The 25958-nt window shown below is 52.3% G+C and overlaps 9 protein-coding genes across 9 annotated transcripts; 2 read left to right on the top strand and 7 right to left on the bottom strand.

Moving 5' to 3' along the window:
• Nucleotides 1-652: 652 nt before the first annotated feature.
• Nucleotides 653-1867, bottom strand: Z520_10269 (uncharacterized protein; the record flags this gene model as incomplete). The annotated part of the gene is made up of 2 exons (XM_016780762.1): nt 653-1746; nt 1798-1867. The coding sequence occupies 2 exons, from the start codon at nt 1865-1867 to the stop codon at nt 653-655; spliced, it is 1164 nt and encodes a 387-aa protein (XP_016628055.1).
• A 744-nt stretch (nt 1868-2611) lies between these two features.
• Nucleotides 2612-3727, bottom strand: Z520_10268 (uncharacterized protein; the record flags this gene model as incomplete). The annotated part of the gene is made up of 1 exon (XM_016780761.1): nt 2612-3727. The coding sequence occupies one exon, from the start codon at nt 3725-3727 to the stop codon at nt 2612-2614; it is 1116 nt and encodes a 371-aa protein (XP_016628054.1).
• Nucleotides 3728-4200: 473 nt separating this feature from the next.
• On the bottom strand, nt 4201-6520 carry Z520_10267 (uncharacterized protein; the record flags this gene model as incomplete). The annotated part of the gene is made up of 2 exons (XM_016780760.1): nt 4201-5284; nt 5349-6520. 2 exons carry the CDS (start codon nt 6518-6520, stop codon nt 4201-4203), a joined length of 2256 nt encoding a protein of 751 aa, XP_016628053.1.
• A 549-nt stretch (nt 6521-7069) lies between these two features.
• Nucleotides 7070-9045, bottom strand: Z520_10266 (uncharacterized protein; the record flags this gene model as incomplete). Its single annotated transcript, XM_016780759.1, has 2 exons — nt 7070-8720; nt 8768-9045. 2 exons carry the CDS (start codon nt 9043-9045, stop codon nt 7070-7072), a joined length of 1929 nt encoding a protein of 642 aa, XP_016628052.1.
• Nucleotides 9046-9797: 752 nt separating this feature from the next.
• On the top strand, nt 9798-12185 carry Z520_10265 (6-phosphofructokinase; the record flags this gene model as incomplete). Its single annotated transcript, XM_016780758.1, has 1 exon — nt 9798-12185. The coding sequence occupies one exon, from the start codon at nt 9798-9800 to the stop codon at nt 12183-12185; it is 2388 nt and encodes a 795-aa protein (XP_016628051.1).
• Nucleotides 12186-14255: 2070 nt separating this feature from the next.
• Nucleotides 14256-15728, top strand: Z520_10264 (uncharacterized protein; the record flags this gene model as incomplete). Its single annotated transcript, XM_016780757.1, has 1 exon — nt 14256-15728. One exon carries the CDS (start codon nt 14256-14258, stop codon nt 15726-15728), a length of 1473 nt encoding a protein of 490 aa, XP_016628050.1.
• Nucleotides 15729-16301: 573 nt separating this feature from the next.
• Nucleotides 16302-18282, bottom strand: Z520_10263 (uncharacterized protein; the record flags this gene model as incomplete). Its single annotated transcript, XM_016780756.1, has 4 exons — nt 16302-16687; nt 16742-17646; nt 17702-18141; nt 18220-18282. 4 exons carry the CDS (start codon nt 18280-18282, stop codon nt 16302-16304), a joined length of 1794 nt encoding a protein of 597 aa, XP_016628049.1.
• Nucleotides 18283-21053: 2771 nt separating this feature from the next.
• On the bottom strand, nt 21054-22030 carry Z520_10262 (uncharacterized protein; the record flags this gene model as incomplete). Its single annotated transcript, XM_016780755.1, has 4 exons — nt 21054-21262; nt 21355-21510; nt 21557-21690; nt 21801-22030. 4 exons carry the CDS (start codon nt 22028-22030, stop codon nt 21054-21056), a joined length of 729 nt encoding a protein of 242 aa, XP_016628048.1.
• Nucleotides 22031-23924: 1894 nt separating this feature from the next.
• On the bottom strand, nt 23925-25498 carry Z520_10261 (uncharacterized protein; the record flags this gene model as incomplete). Its single annotated transcript, XM_016780754.1, has 2 exons — nt 23925-24155; nt 24212-25498. 2 exons carry the CDS (start codon nt 25496-25498, stop codon nt 23925-23927), a joined length of 1518 nt encoding a protein of 505 aa, XP_016628047.1.
• Between the last annotated feature and the right edge of the window lie 460 nt (nt 25499-25958).

The following is a 25958-nucleotide window of genomic DNA, read 5'->3' as shown; positions in this document are numbered from 1 at the left end:
CCGGACGCAGTAGCGGAGGTGCAGGAGGGTAGGGTTGTAGGGGGGCTCAATTCGGAGGCCAACAGTTTGATCAACAAGTCATTGTTTGGGAAGAGATTGACATTTCACAGTCATCAACAGTAGCAGTCAAAGAACAACAGGATCAGCATTCATGGTCCCCCGGCTTCAAGGAGAATAAGACTGCTGAGCAAAGACAGCCTCGTGTTCAAGATGGTGGATGAGACGTTGTCCGCGTCCGCTGTACCCGTAGTTGGCAGTTGGCAGTTGGCGACTTGGGCTTGGTGAGAGCCCCCGTGGCCGCGCCCCCTCCCAAAAAGAAGCCCAGCAGTCGAAGCCCAGCAGCCGAACCCCTGCGCAGATCGAACCTCCCGCATTTAGCAGCGCCATCTGTGCACTAGCACCGCCCAAGCACCATCAACGGGCTCCCACAACTCACCACTATTCGGCCCATCACATCACGTCACATCAATGGTCGCTGGGGTCGGGGCTTTTGAAGCTTCCCGCTCCGATCAGCATAATTTATTCGGATGCCGCCTATTCGCACCACCTGCACGTAGGTCGGTACTGTGCATCCTGGACTAATAAATCCGCTGTTCGTGTCTATCTTGCCGAGCACTGATTGCAAGACCATCCATCTCGACCGACGCAGCCCTTAATCACCCTTTCCCAGTGCTATCATTTCGTCCAACAGTGCCACTGTCTCTGCTGGACTGGCAATCCACGCACAACAGCACGCACTTCTGGCCTTGAAATCATTCCCCCCTCCACTCAGAAATTGATCACCGACATGCAGTGTGCTGGATGGTCGAATACCCCCAAACCATTTCTGACATGATTGTACCCCCAGTGACTTGTCTCCAATATCCAGGAAAACATCGGCACCCCCATTGAACACGGTAAAGGGGATATCCGCATATGGGGCTGGCTTTTCAGAATGCGCCGTATTGATAGAGGTCTCCACTACCTGCTGAACGACCAGGACGGTTTCCTCCAGTTGTTCACGGGTGAGCTTCTTGGACTGGTCAGCTGTGTAAATCCCAACCGCTCGTTCTTTCCGGAGTACTTTGGCTTGCAGCCGAAGCGTGCGAATGCACGATTGAAACGCAGACTCGGCATCGTTGAGAAGCTCTTGGATGGCAGACTCCGACCAGTGTTTCATGGTATCCAGAATCCATTCTCGCCGGTGAATATACCGCAAGCAGTGCTCCTCCTTCTCATCGAACACGAAGAGGAAATTGGATTCACCGCCCATGATGATCAGGTTGGATTTTTGACTAGCACTGAGATGCGGTGAAGCCTTGACAGCCAAAAGCAGGCCAGATAGACGATTGAAGTAGTGCTCGGGTTGCATGTATCCGGCGGCCGTCACGATTCCGATTTTGACATCCTGGGCCAGAAAATGAAGGAGTCGTAGAATCACAGGATTCGCCTCGGGTGAATGTAGGGATGCACCGTCCTCGTACAATGTGACATCACCATCAAAGGTCAAAAGCTCAAGGCCTGGGTTCAACTTGACTTTCAATTGTCTGTATGGCTTGGGCCGGATCATCGCCATCACTTGAGCGGTGTTCAGGATTAGCCGGATGTCGTTGAATGATGGGGCAACAAAACGGCGGGAGGAGATGGCGCGCTTCGCATCTTGATATCGGAAAGCGTCTTCTAGGGCCAGAGGGGTGAAGAAGGCAGAGATGGTAGGCACCAGCATATTGAGTTTAGATCTTGGATTCGAGATAGCTTGCTGGTTGACTGCACCACGTTAGTCCGTCTACCTGTTCGTTTGCCGGGCTCGAGACAAACTATGATCGAGTATCAAATCCTCGACATCTCTAAAGATCTCGGCATATCGTTGCTGTGCTGATCTCGCCATCGTATCCAAGCTCTGGCCATTGGTGCCGTCATATTCGACGGCTGGTTGCGAGTTGAGAACAAAGGGAACAGCAAGAAGACCCTAGGAGCACGCGGTGAGGGTTGTGCTTGATGCTCAAACTGTTGGCTCCCAGCTTACCTTGATCCATTCAATCTATACATTGGAAATCAGCAATCGGACAAATTCGACAAGGTCATCCACGTACAAGTTGGTCTCTGCGATGTGTCTTCAGTCGTAGCAAAATCAGCACACTCGCGACCCGTGTTGCGGAAAGGGGCTGGACTTGCCTTCAGTGCATCTAGCCATCATTAGCAAGGGGTTGAGGCAACTGCATGGTATATAAGATTGGTGACGAACACTCGACTCGGTACCGGGTAGTCATGCTGTTTGTTTGCAGGCTACGCAGGATACGACCACTTAGATGAAAGTGTTTGCGAGAGGATGCTGTTGGATTGAACTGGATGAAAGTATGACAGAGGTTGATGGAACGGCCTCGACGGCTCAACGGGTTGCAAGTCCAGTCCCATTTGTTTCTACGCCAAGCGATCCATATTCTAATTATGACTCGGGGCCAGTCCAATAATGATGCGGCATGATACCACGCACGAGTCAGGACAAGGCGGACAAGGATGCTATTGATCTTTTGATGGGAGGGGCTCGGAAAGCCTCCTCGATACCAAGTTCATCACTCCCTCATGATGCCATGAAGAGTGTGCTCCGCTGCCTGCAAGGTTGACAGCCCTCTCATGGCTCAATCATCACTAACTTACCGACTCCTGCCCACTCCGCCGCGGCGTCAGGCGCTTCCTTCCACTCCTCCATCTTGAACACCTTGGGTTCCATGAAATCCTTTCCCCGAGGAAACAAGCCTCGCTCCAACATCTTGATGAAAACCACAATGTCCTCCCTCTCATACATCAGCTTCCCTTTCAATGTTTGGTTCAGGGCCATGACGTTCCAGTTGATCAGGTCTTCAACGTAACCCATCATGCTGCACCGCCCACCACGGCGCAACGTGCGAATTGCACTCTTCAAATGCTTCGATTTGCATGCAAAAGGAGGTGTGAGGTCGATGACCACATCAATGGTCCCGAAAGCTTGGATTGAGGCAACGTCGGTCTCATAGTCGCCAGTCATCTTGACGGTCTCAATGTTGGCGGCCGGGGTCCCTCTCTTGATATGCTCTTTCAACCTGGCGAGCTCCTTTTCATTCCTCCCGAAGGCAATGACCCTTGCACCCATTGCTATAGCGACTTGCACACCCGCACCACCAAACCCCCCAGTCGCAGGACAAACAACGACTGTCTCACCGGCCTCGAGACGGATGTCTCTAAGTCCACCGAACGGCACCATCAAATAGAGAATGTACATCAACTCGCGTGTGGTGTATCCCAGCTCTCGACACAGCCTGTTCTCATCCAGCCGGAAACAGTTCTCTATCGGCACCTTCATGTACTCTGCGAACGCCCCGTTACGCCAGATCCCGCTGCTCAATTTCGCGGCCCCTGCGTCGTTACCCGAATGGAGGGCTGTGAGAAAGAGAGAGTCCGGGTTGTCTCGCGCGTGGATCACACAATCGAACAAGACGAGCTGGCCGGGTTCCAGGACCGTGGCATCTGGACCTACAGCGACGATGCGAGCAATGGCGCTCGATCCCCCAACGATGGGCTTTGGGAAATCATAGTTGCGCTCTCCGTTGTAGATCTCGCGATGATAGGAGATCAATCCGGCTTCGATGATGCGTATGATGGCGCTACCCTCGCCGGGTTGCGGAGTTGGTACTGTCTTGACCGAGAATCCTCCTTCGAAGGTTTCGAGGACGAGGGCCCGGTGGTGGCTGGGCAGGGCTGTTGATGCCATAATTGATCAGGGCTATAGACAGAGATGACTGCAAAGTGCAACGTAATCTGCTGTAGACTAGAAGAGAGAGCCTCCTCATCTCAAAGACTGGTTCTTTATGGCTTTATATACATTGTATATGCATATACCCGCAATGGCCGCCACGTGCCGGAAGCGAGTGTGGATCCTTTACGACCGAAACCCGCTCCGCGCAACTCGGATCAGATTGCGGATTTTGGACTTGTGTCAATACCCAGGTACCTGGTATTTGAATGCTTTGCCAGGGTAAAGTCGGCAAAGCCGTACTTGGGCCCGCGGAATACTACTCTTGAAATTATTGTGTCCACGATAGTCCTACGAGCGGTGTTAGAGGCCATACTCTGACAGATTAATTTCAAGGTGTGGGAGAGGAGCGGATGCTTCGTAGTCGATCAAGTCCTAGAAGATGAGAAGATATTACAGTCGAAGACGGTAGTTTCCTCTATATCCTACTCTCACATTTGAGGAGGCCTGCCTTCGCCATCCATGTCGAAATCTGCAGGGACGAAGAAGAGGTCGTCTAAGGTGAAGTCGGGGCCAAGGAAAAAGTTCTCTGGATCGAAGTCATCCGGGTCGAAAGCCTCAGACATCCCGCCGTTTCCTCTAGACTCGATGTCAACCCCTTCAGAAGTAGCCCGCTCTTGGATGGTGGCGTAGGAAGTCTCCAGGCTCTCCTTGGCACTTTGAGCCAACTGTTGCATGGACCAAGAACTCTCGCCTGCCACTTCTGTCTGGCGCATCGCTATACTCAACTTCATGTGTAGCTTGACATTCGTCTCTCCAAGTCGAATTCGCTCGGAAGTCTGTCCAAGCGCCTCTCCCAACGCTTCCATCAACATCTTCCTATATCCAGAAGGTCCCTGGAAGGGCGAGTGGTACTCTACCGGTCCTTGCTCTGAAACTTCCATGAGTAACTCGGACGCCACGGCTAGGGACGCGTGGATCATACGATTCTTGAATATGCCAGCTCCCAATAACACGAGATGCGCAAACTCGGCGTTTTTGGGGATCGGAGAGAGTATTGCCATGGCGGCGTCGATGCTCATTTTTCTGGAGAAATAATACAGTGGATCAGTTCGGGCCCGGCTAGCAAGGGGGCGATGCAGATGAACTAGGAAGCGCCGGAGAAGTAGGTCTGCAAGATTTTTGTGAAAGGATACAACGTCGGGGCTGTCTGTTCTAGGGATATGGGCAGCGCAGCTCCGGCAGATGTTGGTTATTGTGGTGGTTAAAGCAACGATTTCTTTGTACGATGATTCCGACAGAGTGGATGCAATCCCATTCATGCGGCGGGCAATTTCCAGCCTTGGGCGTAGCGACTGGAATAAGAAACGCTGGAGGGATGAGGCTGTTGTTGTCGTTGCGGGATGCTCCAGGAGGGCATCGGTCTGCTCGTCAACTTCATTGTCATTGACGTTGGAAGGAGCCTCCGTGTCAAAGTCGCCCAATGACAGGGTAGGTAGCATTCCGGCATCCAAGGCGGCTTGGACATCCAGCTCCAAGATGCTGGCCCAGAGCCTTCGACGGATCTCGCCTTCACTGATTGAGAAAGCATTATAGTCAGTTCCAGGGATCAATTCTGTTCAATTTCGCCAAAGCTTACAGAACACCCATCCTTTTGAAATGCTTTGGATCACGGTGGAGGCCCATTTGCATGGCCGTCCGAAAGACCGTCCCCATAGATATCCAAACGAGATCTCCTCCAACGGCAAGAACCTGCCGAGCCAGGATCAGTAGGCACTGCACCTGTAGACTACTGATGCTGATCCGGTCCTTTTTCATAGGTCCCGACAGCCATTCCTGCGCAACGTATAGCCATTGACGCGCTGTTAAGTAAATATCTGTTGTTCTAGAGGTATCTTGGTGAACAATGGTTCCAATGGCCATGACGAGCTGAATCTTGAGTTGAAGGACAGTTTCAGCTCCCTTGGGGTCGCGCCAATATTTCTCGTATTCAGACCAGAATGATGGAATGTGTAGGATGCGAAATACAGACTCAAAGCGAGTGACGTAGAAGTGCACCATCTGATCTGCGAACTCTTTTGCGATTGATGGATGCGCTCGCGGAAGTGAAGAACACCTCCTTGTTTGGGAGGACTTGATACTTTTGGAACGGAGTTTGCATTTTTGAAGGAGAGAACCAATCTCCCACTTCAATCGTATAAGGATTTCATTGTCCGTCGTATTCCCGATTTCAGAACTCAGAACAGCCGCTGTCTTTTGGAGCTGTGGTATGTTAGCCAAAACTATCGAGGTATAGGTGGGCGGCTGGTGTGCCCGGCGTACCTCAAGGGTGGAATTTGTCCAGTGGCTCTGACCGAACAGTCTGGATTTGTTTAAGGAAATTTTCCCGTCCCTTGGAGTGGTTGCGATATGGTGAAGATTGGTATTGGCGGCTGGCCCAAGGTGGTAAGAGTTTGCAATACTTCCTGAGGATTGGGCACTGAGCTGTGTGTCCAGAGCACTCCCAGTGAGTCGAGATGCATTCGAGACGGGACTCGGCCCTGTCGCAGAGACAGAAGCCTGGGGTGGCGTAGCATAGGGTGTATGTCGATGGACATCCTGGATGGCGGGAGGACGCCCGGTGCGAATTCCACTGGCTTGAGCCAGGCCGTGACCGTAATGACATGGTTTCTTGGAAAGAACGCAATGACCGCACGGTACTAAGCGATCACATTTGACTTTCCTTCGTCTGCATTCCTGGCAGGATCGCGCAGGCCGATTTCGTTTCCGTGGACTGGGCTGGACACCGTCACGTACCGGGCGAGGAACCATAGAACCGAGAGCAGAGGCTAGTTATCAGCGTGTCAATGGCACATTCTTGTGTCAACAGCAGGCGAAAGTGGCCGAATATGTCACATAGAATCCTGGCGCCAACTGCGGTGGTAGTAGAATTTGGACGGAGGACGGAGTACCTCGTAGTTGTCGGGTTTCGGATTTATCGAGGCGTAATAGTTTTTATCTCCGCCTAGACCTACCATTCATGAAACAGATTCAGTTCTTTGGGGTTGACAGTGCAGACTGAATGCTCTCTGATGGCGAATCATCGTTCGTGCACCGTCTTCGGATAAATTAATCCTCTGCAAGGGATCACAGAAGAGCATCTTTGCATGAGAGCGGTGGAGGTCACGGATGGCGCGTTTGAGACAGAGAAGGTCATTAATGTGATATCGGGAGCAACTGGGAAGACGCAGGAGCAGAGACAGAGACAGTGGAAGCAGCGTGTTTGACCCAAATAGCTTGATCTTATGTGCACCGGAATTCTATCAGGCATGCCGTCTTCCTCGCGGCATCGGTCTACCTGCAGCGAATGGTGGGAGCAGATTAGATACCGCTTCTGTGGCTACTGCGCTCTACTGCCTCCTTTATTGCTCCCTCAAATGTGATATCCGCTTCCGCGGTCGTTACAGCTCCCTCGGTCTTTGAACATCCAGTAGATGTCCAGGACCACACCACATTCTGAACCCCGATTTTCTTTCTCGCTGGGCTCAGTTTGACGCCGATAGCCCCGGGTTGAACCGCGATCTGCAGCTTCTCGATAGCCTCTTGAGCATCGCACAAGCTCAACTCGCCGTTGTGCGGCTGTGAGACCGCCCATTCTGCCCGTTTGCTCTTGTCCGCCCCCGATCGTGTTGCCGATTCCTCCGCCACCGCTAGCGTCTCGCTGTGCGAGACTAGATCCAATGTCAACATGCGTCTCACGAATGACAACGCCTCGTCGCGAGTTTCGTGCCGAGACAATGGTATAGTTGCAAATCCAAAATCGGTCGACGATATCTCATAGCGAGAGCCAAAGAGGGGTGGCCCAAGAAACGTGGCTAGTCCAATCTGCAAGCTCCGCCCTGCTGTCAGGCTTATTCTGAAGGAGGTTTTCACTGGCAACATCATGCCTGAAAGTATGCTGTTAGGCGTTTCAATCTTCAGATGTTGGAACAATGCGGCGCTTGAGGCTTCCATAGACACCGTGATCGGCAGATTCGCCTGCTTGAAGGCACCTAGCAGCGCATTGCACTTATCCCAAAACGCCCCTGCTTCTGCACGATGCCGTAAATGCGCTAGAACAGGTCGGAGCAGCGCGTACTCGGTGGTTGGTCGTGCTTTGAGGCTCATGGGGGGCGATTTCTGCGATCGCCTGATGAGATTCTGTTCATGAGCGGCAGTCAACAACAAACGCAGAGATACTGCCACAAATTGAGCTATTAAATTGTCTTCAGCATTGGCAGCCGGCACATGCTCGATTTCGGTGGAGGACACGAGCGACAAATGGTACTTGCCACCGACGTCAATCTCAACGCTCTGCGAGCGCGTAGTAATACTCTGGTTGGCCACAAGTCGGGCTTCGCGGCATATTTCGTAGAATAATTCTTCTTCGAAAATGGCGTTACGGCACTCGTTGAGGTTTCTGTTGAGTTCAGTCGTCTCGGCTGGGCTGTGGGTTTGAAAGTCGAATGCGCCTGTTCTAACGCCGGCCCGGACGACATAAACACCCAGCCGTTTGCGCTTCTTTAGGCCAATCTGTCGATCCAGAACCACGGAGCCATCATCAGTCTGGCGAAGAAGAGCGAAGCCTCGATCACGGAATTGTGGCGCAGACTCAGCAAATCCGAAATGAACGCCAATGGCTTTGCGATCTCGTGGAAGTCGCGAAACCGACCATCCTTTGCTGTTGAGATCAGCAATCTGGTGCCAATACTCTGCCTCGCGTTCTGCCTCTGTTTGAAGTCGAGCAGAGGCTGCAGCCAGCTTCTTCGAGGATGATTGGAAGCCCGCAGACCTCCAACCCTGAGAGACAGAAGCCAGACGCCGCTTCGTAGAAGGTGGGATAGGTCTGTCTTTGAGGATTCGCGAGGCCAACGTCCCCACAGGGACGGCTTGTTGGAGGGCAGGCGACATCGAATGCTGAGCGGGGACTGACTGCTGCGAAATCAAGAAAGACACAAAGTCCAAGGCGCAGAGGACTTCATTTTGGGCGTAACTACGAGCGGTCAGATTTCGAAAGAATGGGATTGCAAGGAGGCTCACTTTAGGCGCTCCAGCATCTCATCTCTGCGCTTCCAAACGCGTTCCTGGCGCCTCTGAGGAGAATCTTCTTCCTCGGGTTGAGGATCGTCCTCCTGGCCAGGTTGCACTGCGTCCTGTGCTGGGGCTTTGCCCTGGATCTCGGCGAGGAGAGAACGTTCGGTGACATGACGAAAATGACCTTTCTGTGCGATGATCTGCTGTATCTGGGTTTGCAGATTCTGCGGTCTTGATGAGGGCTCCGGAGGAATCAGAAGGCTGATGGTGTTTGAGTCAGACATGACGCTTGATGCCGCATTGACTAGGGACAAGTGTTCGCTGCTTGTTATTAGTCCGTGATTCGGAGGAACACTTGAATAATGAAGCCGAAGGTGTTAGTGAATCAAATGACAGGTACCTGGTTACCTATCTAGGTACCTAGTAGGTAGTCCTGGCTGCGCAGTAGAGACGTGAAGGGTTGAAGCGTGGTTTGATTGGTGAAAGTCCTGAATCGTGAACTCAAGTTCGCAATGAAAGGGAGTCACTAGAGTCTAGGGGTCCTGACGGAGCCCAGAGATAAGTTGGGGCGCTCCTCGCCTTACCTAACATTTCTTCTTTCCCCCCCCACCGGCGCTGTCGCCAGGGCGATACTTCAAACCTATCGGCTCATCCGGCCACGGTGGGGGGTTCTGGAGCTTGGGACACTAAGCTCTACGGGCCACTTATTTTTGCTGCACAGCATTGAGGATACACGAATGACGTTCTGCGACCTCAGCTGTGGTTGCTGCTCGGCACGACAGACTTCGTGTGCTATCTACTACTGATAGACTGCTGCATTATCTTTATGGTCAATCATTACCTTACGATTTTCTCATTCTGGGCTCAAGTCTCACGTTGCTTTTTCCTCCTCAAGCTCATTTAACGGCACCCTCAAAGCGACTCCGTCGCTCAGTCAAGCAACCCTCGATCAAATTTCACCGCAACCCCACCAGAGCCCTGTCTGGAGCCCCAACCGTCCCGTCTATCCTGCTCACTGCCTACGATCGCCGGTAAAATGGCCGCCAACGGTGTGCCCGCTGCTTCCAAGAAGCGCAGGATTGGTGTTATGACCAGCGGAGGCGACTCTCCTGGCATGAATGGCGCTGTGCGAGCTGTTGTTCGTATGTCAATTCACATGGGCTGCGAGTCCTATGCGATCTATGAAGGCTATGAAGGGTTGGTGCAGGGCGGGGATCTGATCAAAGAGATGCACTGGGAAGACGTGAGAGGATACTTGTCTCGAGGAGGAACGCTCATTGGCACCGCACGGTGCATGCCGTTCATGGAGAGATGGGGCCGCCTGAAAGCAGCCAAAAACATGGTTGACCGCGGCATTGATGCCCTTGTCATCTGCGGTGGTGACGGTAGCTTGACTGGGGCTGACAAGTTCAGAGCAGAATGGCCGAGCCTCCTTGCAGAGCTGGTGGAAACTGGAGAGCTGACCCAGGCAGAAGTTGAACCCTACCAGCACCTGAATATCGTCGGTCTAGTTGGCTCCATTGACAACGACATGTCTGGCACTGATGCCACCATTGGTTGCTATTCCTCCCTGGAGCGTATCTGCTCCGCGGTCGACGACGTTTTCGACACTGCCGCCTCCCACCAACGCGGGTTCGTGATCGAAGTCATGGGACGACATTGTGGCTGGCTGGCACTTATGGCATCCATAGCCACAGGCTCAGACTTTGTGTTTATCCCAGAGAAGCCTCCACGGGTCGGTTGGGAAGATCAGATGTGTGACATCATCGCTACTCACAGAAAGAGAGGCAAGAGGAGGTCGATTGTCATCATCGCAGAGGGTGCCCATGACCGAGAACTAAACAGGATTACAGCAAACCAAGTCAAAGATCTTCTAACACAAAAGCTCAAGCTAGACACACGAGTCACCGTTCTGGGGCACACACAACGAGGCGGACATGCCTGTTTCTACGACCGTTGGTTGTCGACACTGCAAGGCGTGGAAGCGGTGAAAGCGGTCCTGGATGCTACCCCAGACACACCCAGCCCAGTCATAACTATCAGAGAAAACAAGATTGAGCGATCTAACCTGATGGAAACAGTGGCCTTGACCAAGTCGGTCAGTGCTGCTATCGCCGCCAAGGACTTTGACAAGGCGATGCAGCTGCGAGACGTCGAATTCAAAGAGTACTATAACAGTTATGTCATCACCACTTCCACAGACCACCCTGCCCTACGCCTACCCGAGGAAAGGAGGATGAGAATCGCAATCATCCACGTCGGAGCTCCTGCCGGAGGTATGAATCCAGCTACCCGCGCTGCTGTGGCATACTGTTTGACCCGAGGGCACACTCCAATCGCAATCCACAATGGCTTTCCAGGTCTGCAACGCCACCACGACGACAAGCCGCTTGGATCTGTGCGTGAGTGCAAGTGGATTGATGTGGATCCATGGGTTAACGAGGGTGGCTCTGAGATTGGTACCAATCGTGGTCTACCAAGTGCGGACATGAAGAAAACAGCAGAATGCTTTGGGCTGTATAAGTTTGACGCGCTATTTCTCATTGGCGGGTTCGAGGCATTTACCGCAGCAAGTGAGCTGAGAAAGGCGCGAGACCAATACGACGTCTTCAAGATCCCTCTGGTTGTGCTGCCAGCGACCGTATCAAACAATGTCCCAGGCACTGAATATTCCATTGGCAGCGACACGTGCTTGAATACGCTGATTCAATTCTGCGATGCTATTCGACAATCTGCTTCATCTTCGAGACGACGGGTGTTCGTCATCGAGACTCAAGGTGGTCGATCGGGTTATCTGGCCACGATGGCAGGTCTCTCGGTCGGTGCACTCGCGGTGTATATTCCTGAAGAAGGGATCAATATCCATATGATTGCCAGGGATATTGAGTTCCTACGCGAGAACTTCAAGAATGATCAAGGAGCATCGAGAGCGGGTAAAATCATCCTTCGAAATGAGAGGGCCAGCACTACATACACAACACAGTTCATTGCCGATATGATCAAAGAGGAAGCCCGAGGCCGGTTCGAGTCCCGAGCAGCCGTACCTGGTCATTATCAACAGGGTGGCAAGCCTTCGCCTATGGATCGAATCCGTGCCCTCCGAATGGCAATCAAGTGTATGCAACATATCGAGGACCGGTTTACCGGCAAGTCCAAAGACTGGATCGCCGATGACCCGTTGTCTGCAGCAGTCATAGGTATCCAAGGATCTGAAGTTGTCTTCACTCCAATGGGCGGCGAAACGGGACTCGAGGCTATGGGAACCGATTGGGAGGATCGGAGACCCAAGGATGAATTCTGGCTGTCTATGAAGGAGACGGTGGATATCCTCAGTGGGCGGCCCAAGCTTTCGGACTGCTGCGAGGAGTGTGGGAAGCCGTTGTCTGGCGAGACTCTGAAGCGTCCTATCTCAAACCAGCCATAATGAAAAGGCGCAAAGAGGAGACGCCAGGAACGTTGTGCTTTTCGGGGACGAGAGTGCGGTACTACAGAGGGTTGATTCCGGGGTTAGATTGAAGCAATGCTGTCTGCAAGGGAAAGCCGGCAGCAGCGAGCGTTTGCTGAGACGATATCAATAGACGACCCATTTTTCCAAGCAAATATTTCAGTAAGGCACATTAATGAGTACTCGGGATACACACGTTCTCTAGGCGGGCCCTGCCACCACTGCCGTAAGTTGTCTGAAAGAGACCACCTGGGTGCCACCTATGGGGAAACATCATACCACCTACCCACCACCTTTGATATGCAAGAAAATGGATAAACCGAAGGCGGACTTTGCAAATGGAATGGCTATGATTGGCTAGTAGTGCTGGCGATAATCTCCACAAGGACCAAGGCTCACCAATCGTTGTTGAAGTGATTGTCAGCCCCTGGTCTCGGGGCGTCATTCATGGGGAGATATAAACCCCTCCACGAAGCAAGCAGACCTGCACCTGCGATCTCAAATAATATCCAACCATCGCATCTATCCTCCTATCCCTCGGTCAAAACAACTTGTGTCAAATCAGTACAATTCTCCATCAAACACACCAAGCAAAACCCCAATCCCGCAAACATGGTCAAACCAACCTCGTGCTGCGGCCGCAGTGATGAATGCGTCTGCGCTCAGAAGGCTACCTGCTCGTGCGGCAAGACCTCAGCTATGCACTGCACTTGCGAGAAGAAGGGACAAGAGAATACCTTGCAGGGACCTCGGTGCTCATGCAGTACGTTTTGCCTCCTTCATCCACTTCTGCAATTCTCGGCCCCCGTACCAACACACACTAACATTTACACCTTCTTCCGATCCATCCAGGAGCCCGCCCTGCCGGCCAATGTACTTGTGACCGAGCTGCCACAGAGAACGCGGCACCCACGGGCGCGACATGCGCGTGTGGTCAGAGGAGTTCGGGAAGTTGCACGTGCGAGAAAGCCGCAGACGGTGGACTACTTCCGACGGAGACGGATTTCACGACCAAGGCATAGCGGCTCCCTTTTAACACTGGTTCAATGTACAAAATATCATACGAGAAATGGAAACGACTTTGGTGTTAACCATTCAGGTGGCTGGCACTCACCACACCTTTTTGTGGGTTTTTTGTGGGCATGGGCGAATCACCAAAATTGCTACGAGGGTCGAGCGGATCAGCACGAGAACTTTGGGAGATATGAGTCATAACACGGCGTCTTAGGATAGTGTGCTTCTGGCAGACGAAGATTGATACATACTACAGTCAGTGACACGGCTACAGGACATAAAGCAGCCCGAATCTGATAGTGTTGACTTCAGGCCCACCTTTTTCTCTTTCAAGAGAGGGAGTACAAAATGAGCATTCTCGCGACTGCCAGCCACGAATCCATAGAGACAAGTGCCCAGCTCCAACTTAGGAAAGAATGTTAATGAAAGACCGCTGGCCTCTAATAGAGAGACTGTGGAGTGTAGGAGAAGGCGTTGGTCAGACATTCCCCTAAGCCTGCTTAGGTGGTGGTTGCTGGCGGTTTAATTGGTCGGTCAGGATCTGTAAAGCTGTTGCTCGCACTCTGTCCAGGTCACCGACTTCGAGCCAATGTACACGCCCTATAGAATGCCGTGTTGGTCTTGCGACCACACTAAGTTCAGGAATGCTAGGTCGCGTGTGGTGCGAGGGTCGAAGAAGGGGCCTGAAGACCTACTTCCACATTGAGAAAACCTCACTCCTGTGATTGTGGTAGAAGGGGCAGCCCCCAAACTCCTGAGACGAGGCTGTGCGCTTTCTCTTGCCTGAGTTTCATGTGAGTCAGAGACAATGTTCTGGTGACAAACAAACTGCTGTAGGACCGAAAGACACGTTAGGAAGGCCTTCCTTCACTTTCACGATCTTCGCTTTCACGATCTTCACTTTCAACTCTCCCTTCTTACCTATCAAGGGAGCTTACAAGAAGGACTTTAATCCACAGGGATGCACGTGTGTCGCTTGCTGGCAGCATACGACGAGACTTCAGTTATTTGTGCGAATATCTCTACGACAGCAACATGGGCGGCTCCGTTTTCAAACCAGAGGGCCTTTCCACTCCCCGTATGCCTCCAAAAGTCTACAACTCAGTCCTCGCCCACACCGAGGAGCTCCTCAGGGCACACTTCAAGCTCGTCGGCCACGCGATCGAAGCACCCGCCAAGAGCTCCCACGGAGATATCGATATCCTCGTCGCGGAGCCTTTCGATCGAAATGTGGCTGCTAGCCGTGATATAGGACATTTCCTGGCTGATCTGCTGAAGGCTGAAAAATGGAAGAAGATGCGCGGTACTTCAACGTATCATTTTGCGTTGGTATGGCCAAAGGAGTTTGAAGATCAACTGGTAATCGAGCGCGAAACGAAGCTAGTGCCCAGCGGCGACGGATCTGGCCAAGAAGAAACCGATGAGCCGTTTTCTGATCAAAAGGAGCAAAATACGACTTCCATGAATGGGAACATCAACCCCAACAGTTTCACCATGGATGCAGCTCGGATCTCTTCTACCACGATCGATGGTTCCGCATCCCCATCCTTGCCCATGCCGCTTAGCTCCACTCAGAAATATATCCAAGTTGACATCAGCCTCATGCCTAATCCGCACTACTTCCTGTGGCACACTTTCATGCAAGCGCACGGAGACCTCTGGCAAATGCTTGGAGGAGTCCTCCGCCGGTTTGGCATTTCCCTTACCTCCAAAGGGCTGTTTTTGAAGATTGCAGAAGTGGAAATGCATAACAAGGAGCAATCGAAGGTTCTGATGACCAATGATCCAGACACAGTCCTGGACTTTGTAGGGTTGGATAGAGAAAGATATTGGCAGGCGTTTGGGAGTTGGGAGGAGATGATGGACTACGTGGCGAGTTGCAGGCTTCATGACCCGGGCCGCTGGAAACACTGGACCAAACCTGATGAGGATGAAGGAGAAGCGGAAATCAAAGAAGAAATTGGTACAGGGGCCGGGTCTCTGAAATCAAATGACCGTCGTCGCGCCGCCAAACGACCGCTTTTCGCGTATTGGATTGAACAGTATCTTCCTGCCAACGTCGATAGGCCACCGGGCAAGTCAGCATTCCTGACAAGAGAAGCCGTCGTCGAGGACGCAAAGGAGTATTTTGGTGTCGGTTTTGCAACCAGTTTTGAAGAGAGAAAGAAGAAGATGGTCCGTCAGATCGGGGTGGACAAGTTGTGGGCCGATATCAGGAAGAGCCTGCCAATAGAAGGTACAGAGATCGGATATGTCATGAAAGGGATGAAGAGAGAGATTGCGGGCCGCCGCGAAGAGCAACCTGCGCAGCTGGAAAGGCTTGATGGGTCAGACGAAGTCAGAATGGCATTCGAAGCAGGAAGATTTGACGACGTCCTGAAATGGGCGACGCTCAATTGGAACGAGATTGGACAAAGACAGAAAAGGCTGGACCAAGAAATTAGTCGAGTGCATCTCTTGGAGAAGGTCAATAGAGACGCGCAGCGAGGGAAGGGGAGGAGAAGCTAACACAGCGGACAGCGACGTCTCTTTCTCTTGCTTCTACATAGCATGCAAACAACATTCGTGTCGAGTGGTATGGACAGACTCTAGCTCCACTCCCAGCACCGATATTTTGAAGAGACCGGTACAAATGGAGGTTATTCAATAGCGTTTAATATTTTAGTGATCTGCGATGTAATCAGGGAGATGAAGGTATGGAGACTGCAAGGCACGCAGAATATAAAGCCCAAGAAGTGGGAATGGACTGGACAAATATCTCAAACAGTGGCGCCACAGATAAAGGGAGTTGTGGAGAATTTAGAGAAGTACCTCGTACGCGCAAGAAAACATTTTTCCCCTCAGGTTATGTCTCTTTCTTCTAGACTGTATTTTCCTACATATGATACAATTACTTTGCTCCTTAACGGAGCAGGTCGCATGCTAGAGTTGCTTCATTTGGCTTCCAAACATGCTCAACGCGAGGATGTCGTATGGCATACTGAAATCCGGACATCACCACATATGAACTCGTAATAACTCCAGTATCGCCATGCCATATGAATTGCACACAGACATAAGATTAGCCACGTTGGTGAACTTTCATAGCCCATCAATGCTCCTCGTCGGACGGGAACGAATCACCGACTCACTGTGTTCGCCCCATCGGCCAAGTGCAAGGGCTTCCAGTGTCTTACTTCTTCCAGACCAGATGGAGCCTCGCCTCGCCTTTTCTTGTACCTCGGGGATGAAGAAATGGGTGACCGCCGCCCCCAGGATCATACATGCGCTGAAGACCACCAGGATGGTCCCGTAACGCTTTGTCTGGTTGTCGCCGGGTGACGTAGACCCAAACTTGTAGTAGAAAGAAAACACCTGCACCAAAATAGATCCAAGTTTCCCGGAAGCCGCCGCGATGCCGTGGCAAGTACATCGATAACGGGTTGGGAACAGCTCAGCGGGGATGATGTATGTCGTTGAGTTAGGGCCTGGTCAAAGTTGTCAGCCACAATGCTTGGGACCTAACGTCCTGCGTAACTTACCGAAATTGAACAGGAACTGTCCAATCACGTACAGCGTGATTGCCAAAGCCCCTTCTTGCTGGACCACAATAAATTCAGTGCCCAAAGCAATAAACAATGCTGCTAGGGCCAAGAAGCCGTATTTCTGCAGAGACACCCTGTTCAGCCGAGGAGCCGAAAGAATCCACAAGAGTCCTCCCGCAAAGCTTCCGGTATTCAGAACGACCAGCGCCTGCACCGACGTGTTCATGAACATGTCGTAGATATCGGTGTTAGGGGCATCGTTTGTCTCCCAGATCGGCCGGGCAGTCGAAATGTGCAGGTTGCCCCAGGTTTTGGCAAGAAACTGGGGGTTCGACAGGCCAATGCCGTAGTACCCAAAATCCAATAGAAGCCAGCATACTGACACAGCCATCAACGTACGCCAATTGCCTTCGGTCCAGAAATACTGTTTGATATCAGCTTTCGATATCTTCCAGGATGAATTCAAGGTAGCCAGCGGCGCCGGGGTCACCGTGAACGAGGGTCTGGCGTCAGAACGTTCGTCGAGTGACCGATTGGATAGGTTTGACTCTTCAAGGGAATCGCACCACATGCCGATCTCCAGCTCGTTGTTCATGGGAGTTTCCCCGAAAAGCTGGGTTGCGTCAAATTCAGCTTTGACAGGGTCGTCTTCAATATCGAGCAGGAATCGAGGGGTTTCCGGGATGGCGAAACGAAAGAGCAAAGCAATCACTCCTGGCACCACGCCGATACCAATAATCCACCTCCACATAATGTCCACGGAGCGCTCCAGATCGTCTTTGTTCGAATGGCGGGAGATGGCGACCACGATCAGTGAGATCAGATTGCCCATGATCTGACCAAGTGGTTGCATGAAGAAGACGCTTGCCATCATGCGTGCTCGGTGTTTGGTGGGAGCAAACCTGGGAGAGGTTAGCAGGACCGAAATTGTCAGTGCAAGATGAAAAGGCGACTGACTCTGCAGTTATAACTGCGGAAAGCGGATAGTCTGCTCCCACGCCTATTCCGACCATAAGCCTCCACCAAATTAACCACCCATAGACGCTCATGCTTCCGTTGTGGCCGTCAGAGCTCATGACCACGCCCAACGTCGAACCGATGAGCAGGAGCAACTCAATCCCGTACATTGTCTTTCGGCCTTTCTTGTCAGCGAGGAAACCAAACGTTGCTTGGCCCATCAGGGTCCCGGTGAGCGTGACGATGTTGATACATGTCAGTCGATACGTCGAGACTTCTTGGTTCCAGTAGACATAGGAGATCATGGGCAGGGCGATGTTTCCGGCAAAGAGTGAGAAGCCATCGAGCAAGAACCCAACTCCCGCCACGAGGACAACGACCCATTGGAAAGGCTGTCGGTCGATGGTCTCGTAAATCTGCCGTACACGGACATGTCGATCCTAAAAGTTGAAGAACATGTCAGACCATGCGTCCCTTTTCCAAAGGTCAACCTTCGGTCTTGCAAAAGTGAGACGTACTCGCTCATGATCAAAGTCTCTTGCGCGATCAGTCGCATATAGACGTCCACGCCATCGTCCCATCATGAGGTTTTCCTGGATTCTCCAGGCAGAATGGGGCTAAAAGCGAGGGGTCAAGGGAGAGAGGGTCAACCATCCATAGCGCAAAGGATGATTTGAGACCGCAGTAACAGTAAGCCGCAGGGAAACCCTGTTTTTGAGGGGAGGTTACAGTCGTAAGTTTGGGAGCAAACGAGAGGGTTTTGAGGGATAAATGTTTGGAGAGGGAATATAACGGGCAAGACTTTTTTGGGGGTTACCAGAAGAACGGTAAGGATGGCGCAGACGGCGAGAACGGGTACCTGAAGTTTCTTCTGACTGATGAGGCGGACTCGGATATGAAGTACCTCGAGGAGAACGGGCACCATTATTAGTGTGCCACAGCTACGAGGGACCGACGCCCGGCGCAAGTAGCGGTTAGTACGGAGTACGAGTAGTCGTGGTGGGCTGTGATTTTTCTCCCTCACATGCTACTCAGATCGGGCGTTGTGCAGTGGGTGTGCAGGGCGTGGAACCACCGCACGCGCGAAATAGCTTGTGCAGACCTTGTGCAGTACCAGACAGAAACAACCCTCCCCCCGGGGGACCACGTCTGGGCCATGTCCACTTACTCGCTCCATCCAGTCGCTGGCTCGAAAGGTAGAGGGATTATTTGATGGGCTGTCACCAAAGAGATCCGAAGTTCCTTGCACGCTTCAACTAGCCCGTGACCGTAGGCATTGTCCTTGCCGTAACTTTCGGGGAGACCCCCCCCTAGATCCCATCCCATAATAGCTGTTAGTGATAGGTGAAGGGGGGGACTGTGCCGGAGAGGGGGGAGGGAGGGGCGTGGATGGCTGGAGGAGTGACGCTTGGGTGAGAGGCAGCTGGTACCACGGATAGGCGGTAATTCTGGAGCTGGGGCCCCTTGACCCTTGGTGGGTGCTTGGGACCCTTGGCGAGGTGCTATCACTACCTAGGTACGAGATTGCACAACTACTCCTTGGGGGGGCAGACTAGAGGTCCAAGCTGTGGCCCATTCAGCGTTCGCCGCCTTACGCACGTGGGAAGGGCCCAAGCCGGGGTCAACGCCTAGAGTTCTCTCGATCGTCAGATGTCCTGATGCCTCCAGGGACACTTCTCCTCTTTAGTCGCTAAGATATAATCCATCCTCTCTCTCTGACACCGTCAAAGTCTCAGCATTATGCACCTCTCCCCCAGCCATCTTTTTCAACAGGAATTGCGCGAACCATTGACCAGAACCGAGTGCTAATCCCCACGCCGACTCTCCCACCGTCCCTGAAGTTTGCATTATCTGTTACAACTAACTACCTTCTGCTTTTGGTCGAGCACCTCTTGGTCAACTCCGAGTTAAATCCTCTTCCCGCCCGTTGTCCCTCGAGCCCACTCGAAGGATAAGTTGCGAAGCCTGACATAGTCCGACGAGTATTTGTCTATAACGACGTGGGCCGATTTATCGAAGTATGGCTCGAGGTACTCCGTACACAGACGCATAAACTGCCGCCATTTTCAGGGCAGATGTGACACCTATTGATGAAGTCCGCCACTGACCTATCAATGACTATTTTCCACTTGGATATCAGCGACTGGTCCGGTCAGACATTGTGCTATCACCACTATTAATCTCTTGATTTAGCTCGTCGTATACAGCACACGGGCATATGCACGTCGAAAAGGGGGGAGCACCGTATTGGAAGGGTTTGATGACCAGTTTTTCTTCCCTTGTCCTTCTGTGACTAGTTTCCTATGTGCTCCATACAAACGGGGATCAGTGAGTCGTGACAGTAGTACCTACGAGCACTTCTCTTTGTCCGGATTGACACTCAGCAAATGCTCGTGAACCCACGTTCCACAGGTGTTTGGCTCGCCTCCGAGTCCTTAGCGAGATCATCGATCTTTAGGCAAAGGACCAGGGGGTGGTGAGGCTGGACCCCTCGTTTGTCGATAAAAGAATCACCCCCCTTGTTCCCTTACTAGCTCACGCTAGGGCTTGCAATCAGCCCGGGCCTCAGCCCACAATCGTGCCACCACTTCTGGACCATCCCACGAGCTAGCCGGACCCAGCCTTGCTCGTAGGGCTCCTAACCTAGAATGGCGCCATATCAGTGGGGAGTGCTCTTACGAGCTCTAGCGGCGGAGGTCATCTGTAAGAGGCTTCGGCCAAGTTCCGGTTCCAGCAAATTCTCATGTCCAGGCTCGTATTGCAATCGACAAAGGTCTTCGCATTGCTGGTTCTGGGGTCAAGCTATATAATCTGGCTGAGATGCTGAATCATGGCAAAGTATAGGTCATTATTGGGTATATCTCGTAATCGCTCATACGCTCATACAACGCGAATTGGCGCATCATCACATCTAGACATGCGCTCTCATCATCCCTGAAAACCTACGCCGTGACATAACAAACCGAAAAATTTCTTTTGGTCTAAAAGCGCTATTAGTGGGATTGCAAGAAGGCAGGCAGAACTTCATACCGCTATCGTCAAGAAATGTAATGTGCAGGGCCTTCAACTGTGCCAACAAGTCGAAGTTTGGTCGTAAGGAGACAGTCATCGGGCGGCCCGATTTTTTGCTCTGTTCAATATGATCGATGCAGTCAACTGTCCACTAGTCAGTACACTTTGTCATCAACAAGTACAGTGCCTCAAAAACTTGGGTTGGCAGCGGTTGCAAGAATTCTGACAGAATCGGAGTGTCCCAATTCACCAAAGCCACAATTGGAGATTGACGCGTCCTTCTGTCAGGCAGGTTGCCGCCGGTGCAATCGTCCATTTTGACTCATTGATTGCTGGATGGTTACTCACGGGGAATGGTGATGTAGTGCTTCTTTTCCTTTCGTTGTGAATTTGCAAAGAAGAGTATGACCTGCCTCCCAGTCCGCGAACGGAGGATGCGCAGATTCTGGCTGATGCATTCCTCGCCTCTTCCTTTGGATTTTGCCTCTGCAATACCCGCAGTGAAGATGACTGTTTGGCTGAGCAACGCTTCTTGGAAGTGTACACAGTCTAGTAACGGGTCAGAAAGTTATGCAAAGGTCCCTCGAAGCATGACCGGGGTAGCCAGGGTCACGGGAAGGAAACGTGAAGTATCAACGTACCCTCCCATGTCTCAAACGTATATGAAGGCTGCGCTTGAAACAACGTCGAGGCCATCCGCACATTCTGCTCCTCGAGGAATGATACCCGGGAGATATGGCTGGTACTTGATGTTACAGGCGTCTCGAGATGAGGAATGGGTATCTTTGTGCCAGGAACTACCCGCCATCAGTACTGAGTCTCCGTTGGGTAAGGCCAACTAACAGGAGTGGATGAAGGTGGTTTGGAGGCCGGCTGGGTCACTCAGCTCAATCTGCTTGAGCTGGCCTGCCACATCTCTGCGGAGTTGGATTTGCGAGTATTTTAACTTGAACAATTTGCTGCCCTTGCTGAAGGAGCTGTGTGATACCATACGAGCGTGTCAACAAATGCTCCGCAGGAAGACCAAAGACAGGGAAGAGTACAGGAGAGCGCGAATGGGCGGACCGAGTACCAGGGAAGGACATACATGTTGACCGGCTTGGTCAATGGGACGTGAACTGTCTGCTCTGACGAGCAGCTTGACTGTCGACTTCTATCACCGTGCCCTGAAAGGGCTGGAGTGGGCGGCAGATTGAAAGTGGTAAAGTGTATACTGGCAGTATCTGAAGGAGTATCCAACGATGTAATACTATCTTGTCGAGGTGATTTTTGTAAGGGCCAGTCAGTGGTGTCGAGGAAGTTGGACTGGCTGGACATTGCCACCGGTCCGGTTCCACTGACAGGGCCTTTGACTGCCAGTCCTGAACGAAGGGTTCTGTTCTAGAAGCCAATCTGAAGCCAGCTGCCAGTCGGAACAGGGATTGACGCAGTAGGTAGCCAGATTACGATTAGCTCAGGACGAGGGCCGGCTGGAGGAGACGATGTACAGGATTGCGGGTTGCGGTGAACAGTCGCAGACAAAAGAAAGTCTCATTTGGAGCCATTATTCAGGAGTGAGATTCGAAAGCAGGCTCCAGATGGCAAATCGGGAGGGATAAGATATCTCCTGAGAGCGAAATGAGCCTCGAGCAGGCCATTCTGCGGATGAGATACTTGGTCCGCAGCCTGAAGGCTGCTGGACGCTGGTACAGTGGTGGACATGGTGGCCCCTGGTGACGGCGATTTGTCGAGAGAGGCAATGGTAGGATGGTTGAGTGGGCTGTGAGCCTGCGATGGCATGGTTTAGGCGGAGTGGCATTTTTGAGGAGCGAGGAACGTGGTTGAGCGTGTGGCTAGAAAAGCTCGAGCATGGGAAAAAGGGACCTGGGGCTCCTCCCCATCCCCCTCCCTCATAGGACTGTCCAATGTACGCCCGTCGCCCGCTGCATGTTCGGCTGTTGTTCTCGTCGGCCGCCCGTACGGAGTCAGTCTGGTCAATCTCTCATGGGTCTGGAGCGAGTGATCTGACCAGGTGGTTTTGTGACGCCTTGTGCCTGGACAAAAGACCGCCCTATGAGGGTGAAGCGGCGATATTTTCTTGGGGAGACACACACTACTCGGTAGAGCATGTTACGCTGGGCAGAGATACGTACCACTCCTCGGCCCCTCAATCCTCCGAGTTGAGATGATGGCATGAGGACAATAATAGTGGTTTGGGGAACAATAGGTGCTACGAGTATGCGTCGGGGTGAGTCTCTGTTTCGTGCGAGTTTGGGAATAGCAACTCTCCATCCTTCAATCTATACTATAGCTACGTTTTCAAAGAGCGGCCATTACGATGTATGAAACGTGTACCGAGTATTTTGTGTGAATGAAAATTATTTTTTGGAGCCCAGTTCGTCGTCTATCCATCCTCAATCTCTTGCCCCCTGGCCCACCACACCAGGCACCATTTTCTCCTTTCCACTCACCAAAAGGAATAGCTGTGGGGGCTCCACCGCTGACTGCTTAAGCCCACCAGCCCGCCATTGCAAAATCCCGATTCATGATAATATCCGGTTCAAGGCAACGTCGTGAGACTAGGCCACCTTCGGCACAATCACCGACGTGTGAAGCTCGCGGGTGGAAACTGACCTGTACGAACAAGGATCATAGAATTGACCCGCAGAGAGATTTGGAAGGTTCAAATGGACACAAAAGGAAACAAAGACAGTCAAGGCTCTTATCAGGGACAAGACTATGCCAAAACCTGAAGCAACTGGACATTTCATTCGTGTCTTGGTGGCAAGATAGCGAGCACGCTCAGTAGACCTCCTGAGACGTAGCAGACCAAGTAAAAGTGATCCCGGATACCAGGACTCTCAGTAAGCTTTGTTCTGCCCAGTCGCAAAGGAAGAAACCCATACAGTCCCACCAGTTCGTGCCAGACATAAAACCTGTATGTAATCTTTGGGTTGGAAAGCCTTGAGGCGATTCTCTCTGTGTCCATTTCAGTCCATCAATAAGCCGACCCCAGTGTGCAACCTGTTCCATTCGCTGTTGTGCGTGCGAGCTTGTCTGGTCGATAGTGATGAAGTAGGAGGCATCAGTGCTGAAAACGTCAAACGACCTGCGCCATGAGTGGTCCAGGGACTGGTGTACTTTCGATAAAACGTATCTCGCCTCTCATATTTCTCTAACAGCATAACATTCCACTCCGAATCGTAAAAAGGCTCTTCTGAGAAAGAGTTCGCTAGCTGACGGGTACTTCGCTTGGACGATTGTGTTGCTCGACCGGTTGTTTCGAGTTCTTCCAAATGTACCCAGCAAGCTCGTCACACGCAACCACATGATACTTTCCAGTTTTTGCAACTTTCAGATACGGGTTCGAGTTCTTGCTGCAAATGATGCTGATGTCCTGGAGGCTTTCAATGGCTTGTCGATCTGCGTCGTCAATGTCAACCGACATCTCCAAATTACAGTCCTGCGAGGAGGGATTAGCAAAAGTGTTCAGAAAGGGCTCATGATCGCTCGACTCACACATTTCCACGTAAGACGGCGATGCGTCTTGGGAGGTTTGGGTCTGATCAGCTGGTTGATTAGATCTTCTAGTCGATCCCCACTTCCAGAATCACCTTGTCCAGCAGTGCCGGAGGGTTGCTTCCCTGCCTGTAATGGAGGCGGTGCGAGATTGTAGCCTCGTCTTTCGGGAGGTGTTGGAGGAGGTTGGAGCTTACTCTCAGGCGAATCGGGGACGGCGGCTGATCCAAGGGCGGCAGCAGCAAGAGCAGGCGCGATTGACTGTCCGGCGGCTGAGCTTCCAGGTGCGGCCTGGAGCAAAGGCACAGAGGGAGCTCGCGGGGTTCCATTGGGGCTCATGGTATTACTGAGTCGGCGGGCTTCGCGGGGACTATCGAGCTTAGGATAGTTGCTTTCTGATTCTGGTCTTCGGGAAGAGGCACTCAGCGAAGGAGAATGTTCGGGATCACGGGAGAGACCGTCAGAGCTCGGAGCGTCCGTCATGGCGACGTCCCGATCCCTGGTCGAGTAAGGTCTTTCACTGATCGTGGGGGGTTGGTCAACAAGAACATGGCGGCCATTACCAGCGTCTTTGATGATCCCCTCCTGGAGGGCCCAATTGGTCAAATCTTCATCTTCTCTCTCCTCCTTGGCTTCGACGATGTCACGGGAGAAATGACCTCCGACGTGCTCCATCCGCTCATTCCAACTGCCCTCACCTTCAAAAACCCTGCCACAGAAGCCACAGGTGCTGCGTTGAGGAGGCTTTCTCTTCTCCATCCAGCAGCGATTGCGGACCTCCTCAAGACTATCTTCAAAGGCTCTCCAATCCTTGTCACCGGCGTTGCCGGGTGCGATGGGGCCTGAGCCTGGACCGGTCTCAGGCTTGTGCATTCGTCGATGATGCTGGGTAAAGAGATCCTTCCGGTTGAAGTCATTGTAGACTCGTTTGTGGTTGGGAACATTGGTGTTCAAGTCGGGGTTACATGAGCCGACATCGCAGCGATAAAATCCAAGCTGGAGGTGTTGGATCGAGACATGACGCTTCCACTCGTTCTTGGAGCTCAAAGCGACGTCGCAGCCATAGTGAGAGAACGAGCAGATGAACTTGCGCTTCGCTGGTTCTGACCTCTTGGCTCCAGAACCGGGCGATTTGCGCGCGCGAGGCTTGACCACGCGCCCGGGATGAGTATCGGACCCGGAAATGGACTGTAACGAGTCTTTACGGGGACGTGGTTTGATGATACGATCTGATGGGCTTCCACGCAGAGATGCAGAGTTGATATTGATATTTGAATCGGTAGCCATGATTGATGGGAAGATTGCTGAGTGACTTGTGGTGGGTGAGCTTGGGGAGGTTGAGAAGCGGAGTTGAGCGAGTCAACCGACGAGGCGTGGCAACAAGGCGCGAGCAGACGAGGCTTCCGGGACTCGGGTCACTGTGGCGTTTCAATCGAGATAGACCATCTTCTGGCTCTGGAATCGGTCAAGAGACAGGTCGACGGTCGATGCGGTCGAGTGTGACGATGGAATCGATGAATGGCTGGATGAATTTCCAGCAGATGAGCAGTGCCGCAACAGAGCAAGCTCGGATCAGATACGAGCTTGTGAAAATGTGGCGAGAGCGCCAAGAAGACGGTGGGTGAAGGAAGGGTGGAAGAGGGAAATGGGGATGGAGAATTCACGCGAAAGATCTTGTTTCGGGCGTGAACTGCGAAAATGTGATGAAGATGCAACGGATGAAGTGGGCGATAAGAGTCGAACAATC

Source organism: Fonsecaea multimorphosa (genome assembly GCF_000836435.1).
Source record: "Fonsecaea multimorphosa CBS 102226 unplaced genomic scaffold supercont1.29, whole genome shotgun sequence".
NCBI classification, from domain to species: Eukaryota; Fungi; Ascomycota; class Eurotiomycetes; order Chaetothyriales; family Herpotrichiellaceae; genus Fonsecaea; species Fonsecaea multimorphosa.
This window is presented reverse-complemented; position numbering and strand designations above follow the sequence as displayed.